This window comes from Halyomorpha halys, unplaced genomic scaffold, assembly GCF_000696795.3.
Source record: "Halyomorpha halys isolate HHAL.00 unplaced genomic scaffold, Hhal_1.1 Scaffold1657.1, whole genome shotgun sequence".
Classification (NCBI taxonomy): Eukaryota; Metazoa; Arthropoda; class Insecta; order Hemiptera; family Pentatomidae; genus Halyomorpha; species Halyomorpha halys.
Genome location: NW_027115182.1, coordinates 168,190 through 182,147, shown reverse-complemented (window position 1 = coordinate 182,147; position 13,958 = coordinate 168,190). Strand labels below are relative to the sequence as shown.

At 29.5% G+C, this 13,958-nt stretch overlaps 1 protein-coding gene across 6 annotated transcripts in view; it reads left to right on the top strand.

Moving 5' to 3' along the window:
* The window catches only part of Dscam2 (Down syndrome cell adhesion molecule 2), a gene marked incomplete at its 5' end in the record, with an annotated part of 104,947 nt that extends 93,729 nt beyond the window's left edge, over positions 1–11,218 (top strand). The window contains 10 exon segments of one of the 6 annotated variants that reach the window (XM_014435712.2): positions 1,187–1,368; positions 3,236–3,485; positions 4,032–4,175; positions 5,775–5,915; positions 5,988–6,107; positions 6,682–6,738; positions 7,518–7,690; positions 8,850–8,985; positions 9,064–9,154; positions 10,573–11,218. In XM_014435712.2, the coding sequence (XP_014291198.1) occupies positions 1,187–1,368; positions 3,236–3,485; positions 4,032–4,175; positions 5,775–5,915; positions 5,988–6,107; positions 6,682–6,738; positions 7,518–7,690; positions 8,850–8,985; positions 9,064–9,154; positions 10,573–10,780 (1,502 nt within the window). 6 annotated transcript variants of the gene reach the window in all.
* Positions 11,219–13,958: the final 2,740 nt, after the last annotated feature.

The following is a 13,958-nucleotide window of genomic DNA, read 5'->3' as shown; positions in this document are numbered from 1 at the left end:
TTATTTTAGTATGTATGAGATCATTTATCAATATTACCTATTGCCCACAACTGTGTGGCAGATTGTAATATCTATCAATAAATAAATCTATCAATTTAAATCTTGATAAAAAAAAAAAAAGATTTGTCCTTAAGTTTAAGTAGGCTTAAGGTTTAGTGAAGACATGATTTAGTATAAATTTCAGCGAATTCCAACCACTACTTTAGTTAATGCTTGCAAAAAAGTATTTCCCAAGGAAATTTAGCATGCTTAAATTTTGGGAATAGCATGTCTGATTTGCCTCAAAATTTTAGAAAAGTTGAGGGTGCGATTGGTGAAGATGTGGCGAAGTGCGAATGAAGATGTGGCTTGGTATGAATTTTAGTAAATTTCATCCACTACTTTTACTTATCCTTGCAAAACATTAATTTCATGGATACTCCTATATTTCAACAACAGCTCATCCTTTAGATTTTATTCCCAAACCATAAATCATTAACTTTGGAATATAGGTAAGCGACCTGCTCTTTAGGAACCTCTAGAAAAAAAACAGAAAAAAACATAATTTTCAGAAAATAAAATAAGGAGATGTAAAAAAAGTTGAAATAATGAGGAATCTTCTAGACAACCTTTTTTTGTTTTTGTTAGGTAAGTTTTCTGTCATTTGAACTCCAGTGAGCAACAAATCAATATGTTGCTAACTCTTTTTCAAAATAATGATTTAACTTTCAATGGTAATTTTATTTTTCTATACTAATTTCATTGAATATAATTTGTTAATACAATGAGTTCATAGAAAGAATGATTTTAATTCACTTTTTGTGAAAATTGAAATATCAGTGGTGACTGTGAGAAATGAGAAGAAATTTTGGTGGCAAGGAATGGCGATACTGTTTCTTGAAATCTTACATTATATTTTAGGTAATCTTTTATTGTTAGTTTTGTTTTCACCTTTTGACCTAGAAGCATTTTTTTTTTCGCCAATTGAGTTAACTAGTTACTTTTTTGTGATGAAGAACGAGTTATGACCAATATTTTTTAAAGGTTTGAAAGAAATTGTGGAATTGTATAGTCATTAAAACTTCAATTTTCTCTATTTGAATTTTTGTGATTTAAATCATTCTTCCCATGTACTCTTCAAAATTAAGGAGAATATAATTTTTTTTTTTTTTTTTTATAAAATTTACAAATGTGAACATGTTTCTAGTTGCTCCTGGAACACCAATATTGTATGTGAGCAGTGCCACGAGCAGCAGTATATTACTTCATTGGAAGCCAGGAGAAAATGGAGGAGCCCCAATTTTAGGATACACTTTATATTATAAAAAAGCCCATGGTGATATTGAAGAGATACAATTGTCAAGAAGAACAATTAGTCATGAACTTAAAGTAGGAAAAATAAATCATATCAATACATACAATAAATTTAGTCAAACGTTTTGGACCACCTAAAGTTTTTGAAAAAATTGGATGTATTAATGGAATGAACCTAAAAAATACTTTCAAATAAAACTTCAGTAGAATAAAAGTATGTAAATTAATATATAATAGTGTAATTTAAGAGGAATATATTAAAACTTAACCTTTAACTGTTGAGGAGGAATCTACAGACACCCCTGGTGAGGTGGAGTCTAAGGGACTTTAAACTATTATTTTTTTATTAACTTAATAAAAAATTAACCCAAGTCCTCATCCTTATAATATATCTTCTTATTTTATCTTAATATTAATATCAATAGCTAAAAAGGACCAACAAATTTTGTTTATGTTTAACTTTTTATAATTTGATCTAAATAATTGACAGTACTTTACAGAATGGAGTAAGAACTTAATATATTATTGCTAAGTATATAAACACAGGAAATACTGATACAACCAAAATATATAGACTATATTGGAAATGTGTAAGTATCAGCTCAGCTTTTACACAACAAAACTGATGGTCTTAAACTTTTGACTGCCACTTTCCTTATAAATTTAAATAAAATATTAGAATTATAATAAAAAAAAAAAACTTGAGATATAGTAACATGCTTATCATGAATATAATATGTAAAGGACAATTCAAATTTTATTAATCATGAAAGAGTAACATTATAGTAATTATTATATCAGAGTATAGTAACTCATCTTATTATTATAATTTATATATTACGTGATAATGAAATAAAGAAATGGAAAAAATAAAAGATATTCATTGATCTTAAATAAGAAGACAAATAATTAATTTTTATAATATTCTATGGGGTTATAAATAACTGATGATAATTTATTTTTTAGAAATTAATAAGTAAATTGAGTATAAAATTTATATAAATACATATAAATATTTAAACACATAATTGGAATTTTTCATTATTAATATACATATGTGTCTGGTACGTATAGAAAACAATCACAGTAATAATTTTAGGGTTGAAAAACCTTTTTTTATGTCAAAGAAAACCATCAAACTGCCAGAGATATGTTTATTCACTATTAATTTGTTTTTTGTTTTTAAGTTATGTCTTTTATCTACAAAATTTACATTTATTAAAGTTACTTTGTGTATTTAATATACACGTGTACCACAAAAATTAAGAATGTGTATTTTAAAATTTTCTCTCAAATACAGACTATCATTTTTCATTTTTTAAACTCTTCTCAGGAACAACAATGTAGTATCCATCCCTAATTCGATGATTGTAGGCACCTTGGGTGAGAATAGCTTACAAGGCTTTTTGTAATTTTTTTGAAAGCAAACTATTTCAGCCTGTCAAATAAAGACCTTCTCCATTGTTTTCACTACTTTCTCTAGCAGTTTCATCATAGTCCTTTATTTTTTTTTTCTCCTTTTTATTAATGGTGAAAAATTTCATGCATTCCATAACTAGTCCGCAATTTTATAAAATTTGCTTGCTCTTTTTGTGAAACTGTTGATGGTTAACCGTAGATTAATATGAGGAGAAGATGGTAGGAGGGTAGAGTCAGCAAATAAACATCAGCACAAATAATTTTTTTTTTATTTGCTGACCGCATTCCCCAAACATTTTCTCCACATAATACCGGTTAATATGATAGATATTAGTTTTATTTTATATGAGAAAATATTTTTCTTGTAATAGTCTTAAGGTTTATGAAAAAAATTGGATATTTCAAGATTTGTGGAAGTTTACTTACAGAATTTCAACTATATCTAAACTATCCCTAAAATGTATCACAGCGTAAAGGCCTTGAAATGAAAAAGTATATGATGGTTTTTATTTATTGTATACAGGGTCTTACATGTGGCAGCACCTATCAAATTTACCTAAACTGCTTTAACAAGCTTGGAACCTCTCAGCCTAGTCGTCCATTATCAGTGAGAACACAGGGACAGTATCCTGGTGTGCCACCTCCTGCTCACTTCCTAGCTCCTAATTCAACATCTGTAGTGCTTAGACTTCATGTTTGGCCTGATAACGGCTGCCCAATAACTTCATTTGTTGTTAGATATAAAACCATCAATGAACAGGAATGGTTACTAGGTACATATTTTCATTATTATTATTTTATTATATTTAAAAGGTTTCAGTTTATTTGTTAAAGAATGTATAATGTCATTCACAGAATAATAACTTCTTACATAACACTTACATTATAAATTATAAGTCACTTTCCAAATTATGTAAATTTGCTGGGCAGTGTCGGTGCAGTATTTTATAGTAGTGTTGGTAGTTGAATAAGTTTAAAATTGGTGTTTAACTTAAGCAGCTATAAAAAGTTTGATCTTTTTTTATACTTGTGTAAATATACATTCTTTTGTTAGACTTCCATTGTTTTATTTTGCTTTTATTGATGATACGTATACTAAGTATTAAAATAGCTGTTAAAACAATATTGTATGGTAACAAATTTACCAAAACCTCAATTGAATAACATATTATTCATTAATTAATGTAAAATAATATTGCAAGAATAAAAATTTAACCTGATGTGCAAAAAGTAATTAATATTTTGAATAGCTATAAACAATTTTTTGTCCTTCAATAAACTTTTATTCAAATAATGACTGCTTTTGGTCATTGTTTTAGTTTCAAATAATGTTCAGCCACAGAAGAAGTTCACAGTTTCTGGACTCCTTTCATCAACCGAGTATATACTTCAAGTGGAAGCCTATAATGTTGCGGGTTCTTCAGTTGGAGAGTTTCAATTCTATACACTCACCAAAGATGGTGGTGAGTAATGAATTAAAACTGTTTTACCTGACCCAGATATTTGAAAAATTACATTTATAATAAATATTTGATTGTATAACTATAACTAAGAAATCAATTCCTGAGGCTATTATATGTAAAAAGTAATTTTTTTATAGATAATATTTGGAAGTAGAAGACTAAAAATAAAATAGTGTGTTAAAAAAGTATACATCAATTATACCATAAGCATGTTAATCTTTAAATAGTCTTAACAAAGTTTTAATTATAGTTTTACCAGAATGTCTCCTGATGTTATCGGCCTGTTCCCATTGGAAATTGATAAACAAACTGTTAAATTCTCTGACCCTGAGCAGATCACATCCATCAGAAGTATCCTACCCATGAATTCTAAGCAGACTTTTTTTTTTTCATGAAATGAAAAAAGTTTCATCAAAATCAGTTCAGATGTGTTCTTATGAAAGCCATCAAAAAACAAAACACAGACAAGAATGTAGAAATATCTTATTTAAAAGATAAATCTGCCAACCAGGCTTAGTTTCATTAATTTTGACTACCTTTAATCATCCTCAATATTCTTATGTCCATATAAAGACAGAGGATAGAGTAAGTAGTTCATACAGAGCTGGCCTTAGGAAGGTACAACTATACTGGCCCTCATGCTTAGAAAATAAACTTGAAACTTAGCTGAAAGTTCGATCTTACAGCAGCAGGTGAAATGAAGTAAACTACTGCAGTTCACCAGGTTTCATGTATGGGAAGAGGGAGTAAACTAATAAGATTGGATTCGTTGATGATATGGAAGGTCTAGTAGTAAAGGTTTGCAAATGGTTCACATCAAATTAGGCCAATAACAGCACTGCAGCCTATAAGACCTATTATGCACCATCAACAATATAAAGTGCTATTTAATGTTTGAGATTAGTAGATTCTATTGATCTAATAGTACTTAAAAGTTTGATCAATTTTCTCTTTAGAATCCATAATGCAATCAGCCAAACAGTGCAAACCTCATGCCTACAAATCAGTCACACCAGTATTGTATGCAATTTCACCCTCAGCATCACAGAATCTGCACAGAGATGATCCCGTAAGCTTAAGCTTGAACATGTGTTCATGAAGTCTACAGTGGACAGTTTAGATCCCTGGGATTTTCCTTGTGTGCTCCTTTTCAGCTGAAGCAATATTTCACTTCGGTCACCACAGGTCCCATCCAGGAACAGCATACAATGTAGCTGTCTTTTGTCTAGCAAATAAAGTTTAACTTTTAAGCCATAAGCTGCTTTTATTTTACTTTTTGTGTAATTAAGGCTTATTCCACACATGGATTTCAGGGTAATATAAGTGATCACAGAACCATTCCTGTCAGCATTCTCATTACCATGAATGCAACAGTGACCCTGAACCCATTTAATACTAACTTTATTGTAACATGAGAGTTTGTTGAGCACTGATTAACTGTCTTCAACCACTCTAGATCAGAGTTAGAGTAGCTTAACAATTCAATTATTAATGAGCATTTTTATATATTTGTATTATGTGTCTATATGAATGATGGCAGAGAATTAACCTATCCCACATTTCTAGAATAAATAATAAAATTTATATTTTTTTGATTAGAGGTTCCACCTCCAGAATTAGTAAGAAGAGGACATTTTGTACGAGCATTTTATACTGACCCACGGATTATTTTACCTCTTATTGTAGCAATTATATCCTTGATAGCGACTGCAACAACTATTGTGTTCTGCCAAAGGACAAGTATGATTTACAATAATACTTATTAAACTAGAATAAATATGGGTGAATCAATGCAAGTATAATTTATTTCAGGACAAGCTAGAAATATGAAGGAAGCATTGGATAATCAGCAAAATGCTGAAGCCCAAAGAGAAAGATATTATGCTACTATTCACAAAGTTGGCTTACAATCAAGTACAGACAAGATTCCTGGTAAGAACTAATTAGAAATCACTTTATTATTTATTTTAATCACCCTGATTCACAAAACATCTGTCAAGCAATCTAATTGCACTACTAACCAAGGTGGGTCCAGTCAACCTCAACAAGCTTTCCCTATTTAGCGCTCTTTCGTGAATATTTTATATTAAATTAAAACATATTTTGTATTTTAAATACTATTTATTGATGCATAAGTACAGAGTAAAAGGATGTCATAGGAAAATCATCTTAGTCTAATTTTTGAAAAGAATATATCACCCTGTAATAATCTTAGATTAGAGTAGAACACATATTTGAAATCTCCTAGAATCACATTTTACACTCAAATCCTATTGCATTTAACAACCTTTGTATTGTTTATTTTTGAACTTTGTCCACTTCTCTCCAGTAAGAGCTTATCGTTGAAATATTAATTAACTGTTAAAAGATATTTGAGTTCTTTATTAATGCTGATTTAGGTGTGTTTCTGGGCATTTGGACCATTTCTTATAGCCAGGGATGTGCTTACTATAAATTTTAAGTTAAAACGTTTTTTTTTTCTTTTCTCCCTTTCCTTCTGTTCTAGCTGTAACACTGAAGATGATACACAAAATGGGTTCAAAACAATTGGAATCTATAGAAGGTAAGCACTTTCTTACTATAACATGTGACCTAATAGCCCAGAAACTAACCATAGTTATTGTTTAGAATAATACCTAGAAATTGAATAAATTTCAAGACAACTCGGATGTTAATTTTTACATTAATTTTACATAAACCACTCATACAATTTGTTTAACTGATTTAAGTATTAACTGACTCGACAACTGATATCTAATCTATAGAAAGATTTAATAAAAATTATTGTTTTTGATTACTTGTTAATTTTTGGGATTTAAAAGGGAAAATACCTAATCTATATAACACTGTATTGTGTTTAAAACTACTAATGGGGCCAATACGGAAATATTTTGGGAACTTTATTTACTTTTCGACTTATTTATGTTTTCTCTTCATATTCTTAGTTATATAATTTATAATAGATATGGATCTACTATATTAATTATCAAAATAAAAATTTCCTAATCAGATTGCTGAATAAGGAAAGGTTTATTTTAAAAATTGATTCAGGAACTCTTTTTTTGGGACAAAATTGTTGATGTCCCCAACTAGCAGAGTCAACTGTATTAGCATTTTTATTTACTGTTTTTACATGAATTTCCATCACTTCACATAATTAGAAACATTTTTAGTGCTATTAAATTTATTACTACTTTCTTTGAAAAGTGAAATGACTATTCTTGTATTTTTTTCTTAATCAGTACTCTTAAATAAAAAAGGTAATTCATCTTACAGTATTTTTAATTTTACATTATTAAATTAAGACTTGATTCATTTTTAAAAAACATGGTTCTGTTAAAGTTATTCAGAAAGGGTTTGGGATTGCAGAAACATCAGAGGACATATCTCCATATGCAACTTTTCAATTATCTGAGCCAAGCAACACCTTGCTTCACAGTTTTATGTACCATGAACAGGCCATTGCTGAGGGTTGCACCTCAGCACCACCAATGAGACCACAACTCCAAATACATGTAAGATTTTCATTCTAAGCAACTGCTATACTAGAAAATGAATTATTTTGTTTTAATTTAATACATTTTAGTGATTACTTTGATTGATTTCAATACATGTCAAGCTCTATTATAAAATAATCTTAAAAATTTATAAATAGAAAAACAAATTTTTTTTAAGCCAAGTTACTAGATGAGATAGACTTTTAATGATAAATGAAGTCATTGATTCTACAGAGGATGAAAATCGAGTCTCAGAGTGTAAGTTCTCAAACTTTATAAAACCCCTTATGATAGTAAATACAGAATTAACTATAATACAAAGATGGCTTTTTTACATATGGAGGTTAGAAAAGTATTCAAGCGGCCACAAGATTATTCAAATGAATAAGTTGGGGAACGATGAACAGCATATACCTCTCAAAGGTTACAAAAAAAGTAGTATACCAAGTAATCCATTCTCTTCCTATTCTGACTGAAGTGAATTTACTAAATTGTGAATGAACCAACTGAAGGGAACCTGCTGAATGATGTTTGACTTCTGCACACAATAGCAAAGATCTAACACACCCGATGAATCTCTGTTAAAAAAAAAAGAGTAAAATAAGAAGTGAGTAAAGAAATACATGATTTGAGCAAACCAAGACTATAAATCAGTCTTGAATAGTATCGTGGAAAACAAGTTCAGTAAGGTTAGCAAAGAGGATGAGGGAAGCCTGGCCTTTAATCTTTAACTTGAGTTTATAGATTATTTTATAGTATCTTAAAGAAGATACTATAAAATGGAGGAACTTTGTCAAAGAGGCATTTAAGAAGAGAATGATAGTTTTCAAATGGTTGGTTCTTGGTTGCTCTTTAGAGGAATATCACAGTGCAACTATAAATACCTTTATGAAATACACCTAGATTTCATCAGGAGAGATATGTGGGTTATAAATTTATCTATTGAAACCGGAGTAAAACTATGAAGATTTATTTGATAATCAACAACAAAATAAATCACAGCGACATTTCTAGTTAGAGTGTGCTACATTATTCCTTGAAAACAGCAATGGCACCCTTGATAGTATATTATTTTAAAATTTATGAAATGGTTTCAGAAACATAATTAATAAAAAAGACTAATAGAAATAAATTAATAAATGTAAATATAAATATTTAAAATAAATTAATGTTTTAGTCTTCAAAGGGAAGAAGAAGAAGAAGGAGTAGAAAAACAGATGCTGAATCTGATGAATCAGATTCAGATCCAGATCAAATCACATCAAGTAGGACTGAATCTTCCAATCAACTGGATGCAGCAAAAGCAAAGCAAGGTTTGAGCAAACCTGTTATCCATTTTACATTATTTTACAATTGTAATTCATGATACTGACTGTGAAACTATTTTCCAGCATATATTTACCAAGCTCATTCCAGTACCTCTTCAGATATTTCTCCAATGTCTGAAGCAAAATCACTTCCACGCCGTGGAGGTAGAACAAGGTATTATATGTTCACCTGAAAATAAGCTTTCATTTGATTTGCCCTTTATCTCATACTGATTCAATGCTGTTTTTTCAAAGTCTATTAATATAGCAGAAATGTGACTCAATGATTATCTTACATAATGAAACATCTATTTTGTTCACATCATTTGACAATTATTATTTTTTCATATGATACTGCTTAATGAATGTTCTTACATTGATTAAGAACTCAAAAATAAATAGGGATGTATGAGAAAAAATATATTCTTTAAATATATTAATTAAAATATAATTATTTCTATAACTATTATTACTATTTATTGAATAGACAAAAAGTTTTTTAATTTAAACAATTCAAAATAAACAATGGCCATGGTCAAAAATGTATAAATAATTTAAATTTTTTTTCATATTCCCCGGTTTGATTTTAAATTTATGTTGGTTTTCAATCAGTTTCTTTTTAAGAATGCAAAGGCTCTTATTATAAAATATAAGTACTTGTTAGTTTGAGCTTCCATTATTGTCTTCAAACTAATGTAGCAGAAATAATGGGCATTTTGCTACATGTAGTTTCTCGAACTTTGACAAATTGCTCAGCAGTAATGTTTATAGATAATTCCACACTGGTTTAAAAATGATTCCTAATGTCAATATTTTACTGGAAGAGTGGTCAATGCACGATTCTCAACAGACTGCTTGATTGACAGCTCTTGACAGAGATGGACTAGAATTTACATGAGTGGCCATACAACTCTTTATATTATCAATGGAATCCGGAAAGGTCACAGTGAGAAAATTATCAGTGAGTGCTTAGCATCCACCATAGACTTACTTGGCCAATATTTTGTATTCCTGAACAATAATGCATTGTTGTTAATTGAGGAAGAACCATTTTTGGCACAATGGTTAATCTAGAAATGTTCCTATGCCTCCATATTTCTCAGGATACCCAATTGAATTTAATCTATGTTAGATGTTCTTCAAAGAAGGCTCTTTGCACAAAATGAACGACACTCCTTGCTCTGAGAACTGTAAGTTGGTTTAACTAAGCTTAAAATTCCTATGAAAACTAGCAATAACTTCATAAATGAAAATAGTTGCAATGCTACTATGAAGCATAGAGGGTATTTAATCCAATATTAAAAAAAAATTACATTTTTCCTAAAAATTAAATTTATTACTTTCTTTCTTTTTTGTTATCTTCTTCTCTAAGATTATTTTTGGGATTAATCTATAGAATTTTAGAACCTATCCCTATTCATTTTTGAGTTTATATAAAGTTGGTTTATCCATGTTTTGTTAATATCTGAGATAATCATGAAGAATTCGATTATTAAAATTTCATATTTATAAAAAAAAATTAGAAGAAACATCAGAGACAAGTAGTAAAAGTTTTATAAACGTATATTTTGATCTATAATTAACATTGTATAGGTGGTTAGCACCGGGGAGCAAGCCGATGCGGCAGTCGCTGTCAATAGCAGAGACAGCGTTCAGGTCGACACCTGAACGCAGCACTGAGTTAAGCGAAGCTGAGTGTGATATAGACACTGTAAAGAAGCTCAAACTTGGGATCAGGTCAAGTCTCTGGTCTCGCCCTAGTCCGCATGGACAACAGTCTGACTATTCTATAGCTGTATAGGCCTCATAGGAACAATTTACCCCAAGCTCTTCATCTCCGTATTCAAGAAAAAGAATTATATTATGAAATAACAAAGTAATTATGTAATTGACTAAATCTCACTAATGTTTCTTCATAAAATTATATTGTATATAACAGAGCATATAAATTATTTCTTGTAATGTTTATTAAATAAATATATATATGTATGTATGTATAAACATTTATAAAATATTTGTTTTTTTATATTTCTGTTGTTTTATAATACTTCTTATTAAAAGTTGTAAGTCTGATTTTACAATGCTAAGGGTTTTTGATAAAAGGCAGTTTAAATATAAATATTTAGTATTTACGTCATGTTACACTGCCAAACCTTCTTAGAATTTATAATTATTAAAACTAAAGAAAGTTTTTTTAAAAAAATTACATATCTTTTTTAATAATGTATATATAGTTTTGTAATTTTAATATACAATATGAAATTATGTTGCACAATCTTTTTTATTGTATAATTTTTTTAAATAATATAAATGTTAAAAATAAAAACCGTTTTATATATTGAACAATCATGTTGCAAACTATTAATTATATTCTAAAATATATTGCCAATGTACAAAATGCCAAATTTAGGGTTTTAAAATTGTTTCATTTATATATAGTTAAATTCAGACTTATAACAACCAAAAAAAAAGTGCAAAATAATAATTTTTTAACCAAAATTTATAAACGAAATGTGGATGTATTTTAATAAATGAATCATTGATATAAAGAGAAAAATTTTTGACATTTGTAAAAAAAAATTGTAAAAATAAATCATAAAAAAAGAGGGAAAACTTGTGAGAGACACGAGTTCTTTAAATTGTTGTTTATAAACATTTTTTACAGATATATATTTTACTGCATACAAAGTATGTATGTGCATAGCATAAATTATAAGTTGTAAAAGTAAGATAGTTTACCTATTGTTATTGTAATTATCAGATTACTATACCTTTATAAATGTGAACAAAACAAATATATACTACTATTTAGCTATTATTTTTTTTTTTTTATTTCTACTCCTCGGTGATTAGTGAAGTTAATCAGTAAAAATAATAGTTCTATATTTATTCTTATTATTTTTGAGCTTTGGTTTAACTCCAAAGTAAATAATATCAGTAAAATCCTATAAATTCCCCTTTCTTGTGACGGAAATAAGAGATAAAAATAATAATATATTAGCTAATCTGGTTGATATATTCGATACATCTAAAAAACACTTTGAAAGTATTCTGAAACGGGAAATAATTGACTATCTCCTCTGACTGAATACCAGAGTGCTGAACCGTGGATACAGAAACCGAGTCAGGAGGAAGTCGAAATGGCCATGGGCACAGGCAGCATTTCACCTAGAGGGGAGCAGACCTCAGCCCATCACACACACACATACGTATATATTATATAAATATTATTTAATGGTTGCCTTCTTTAATGTTTTTTCAACAAACATTCTGAGATTATTAAAGTGGCAAACTGTAAGTTATAATGGGAAGAATGGAATCTAAAAAAGGTTCTATTTTATTCATTTATCCAATTATTTTTAGAGATAAGGGTATGATGAATAATTGTGTTCATTGAATGTTACATTTTTTACCGAAGATTCAACCTGTATCTATCTTACCCTTTGAAAGGTGTTGTTGTGATTTTGAGATCCATGAAGATGTGCATGCAACAATGTTAACTTACTCATTAAAGCATGTTTCAAGAAATAAATCATCTATCAAATAATTTCACCTTTTTATTTTTATTTTTTTCCATGGGTCCGAAAAACCTCTCCCTCTGCCTACGCCCATGGAAATGGCCATTGCAAAATTAAAACATTATAAATCAGCAAGAACTGAAAATATTCTTAGTGAACTAATCAAGGCATGTGGTGAAATTGGAGTTTTTAAAATACAACTTTCGGTTAAAAAGATCTGGGAAATTGAGAAGATGCCTGAGTTCACAGAAAGGGGCTGACGACGGATTGTTATAACTATTGAGGAATCTCACTTTTTCCTGTATGTTATAAAATATTTACACTAATCTTAACAAGTCGAATCACGGAATACGCTGAAGAAATTATGAGACCACCAATGTGGTTTTGGACGAAATCATTGAACTATTGATCAATTTTTTTCATTACGACAAATCTTGCAGAAAAAAATTTGGAATTCAACGGGGTAGTTCATCAGCTTTATGTAGATTTCAAAAAGGCTTACTATTCTGTTGACCACCAGAAGCTGTATTATATCCTGATTGAACAGGGAATACCAATGAAGTTAGTAAATCTCGTTCGGATGTGCATGACCAAAAAGTTGAATAAGGTACGAATCAGTAATCATTCGGGTTTAAAACAAGGTGATTCTTTATTACTTATCTTATTTAATCTAGCATTAGAATACGTCAGTAAAAGTGTTATGAATAACGAAAGGGTTTAACTTTGGGTGGTAAAATACTGGTGCTTGGGTATGCTGATGATTTAGTATTATTGGATGAGGACACTTCAACTATAGAACTAAAAACAACTACAATAATACAACCACGTTAATAAACTCCAGTAAGGAACTAGATCTTGAAATAAATACGGATTAATCAAAATACATGGTTAGCATTAGAAACGCGAACAATTACAGTGATTTAGATATAGGAGGAAATATGTTCGAACAGGTAGATAGGTTTAAATATTTATGTTCTATGGTAACTAGAGAAAACAAAATTGATGAGGAAATAAAATCTAGGTTGAAGGCGGGAAATGCTTGTTATTTTTCAATTTCGAAACTGCTTAGCTTGCTCGCGCCTTCTATCGAGAAACTTAAAAATTAGAATTTACAAAACTATTATCCTTCCTACTAGATGAGAGACAAGGCCTCTTACACTAAGGGATGAACAGCGCCTTAAGGTTTTTAAAAATAAAGTGTTACGCAAAATATCAGACGGAAAAAGGATGAATTAACGGGAGACTTTAGAAGATTATACAATGCTGAATATGTAAAGTTGTAGGGCGAAAGATTTATTCGCTTTGAAGGGAGACCAGAGTTTAGAGTTAGTTTTACCAGCAGGAATAGCCCCTCCATATTCTAAGAGAGCACCTCGGCAAACATGTGTCATCACTGCAAAACCACCTTCAGCAGACCCAGCAACCACTCTTAAAATGCCATTGGACAATACAAGATGACTA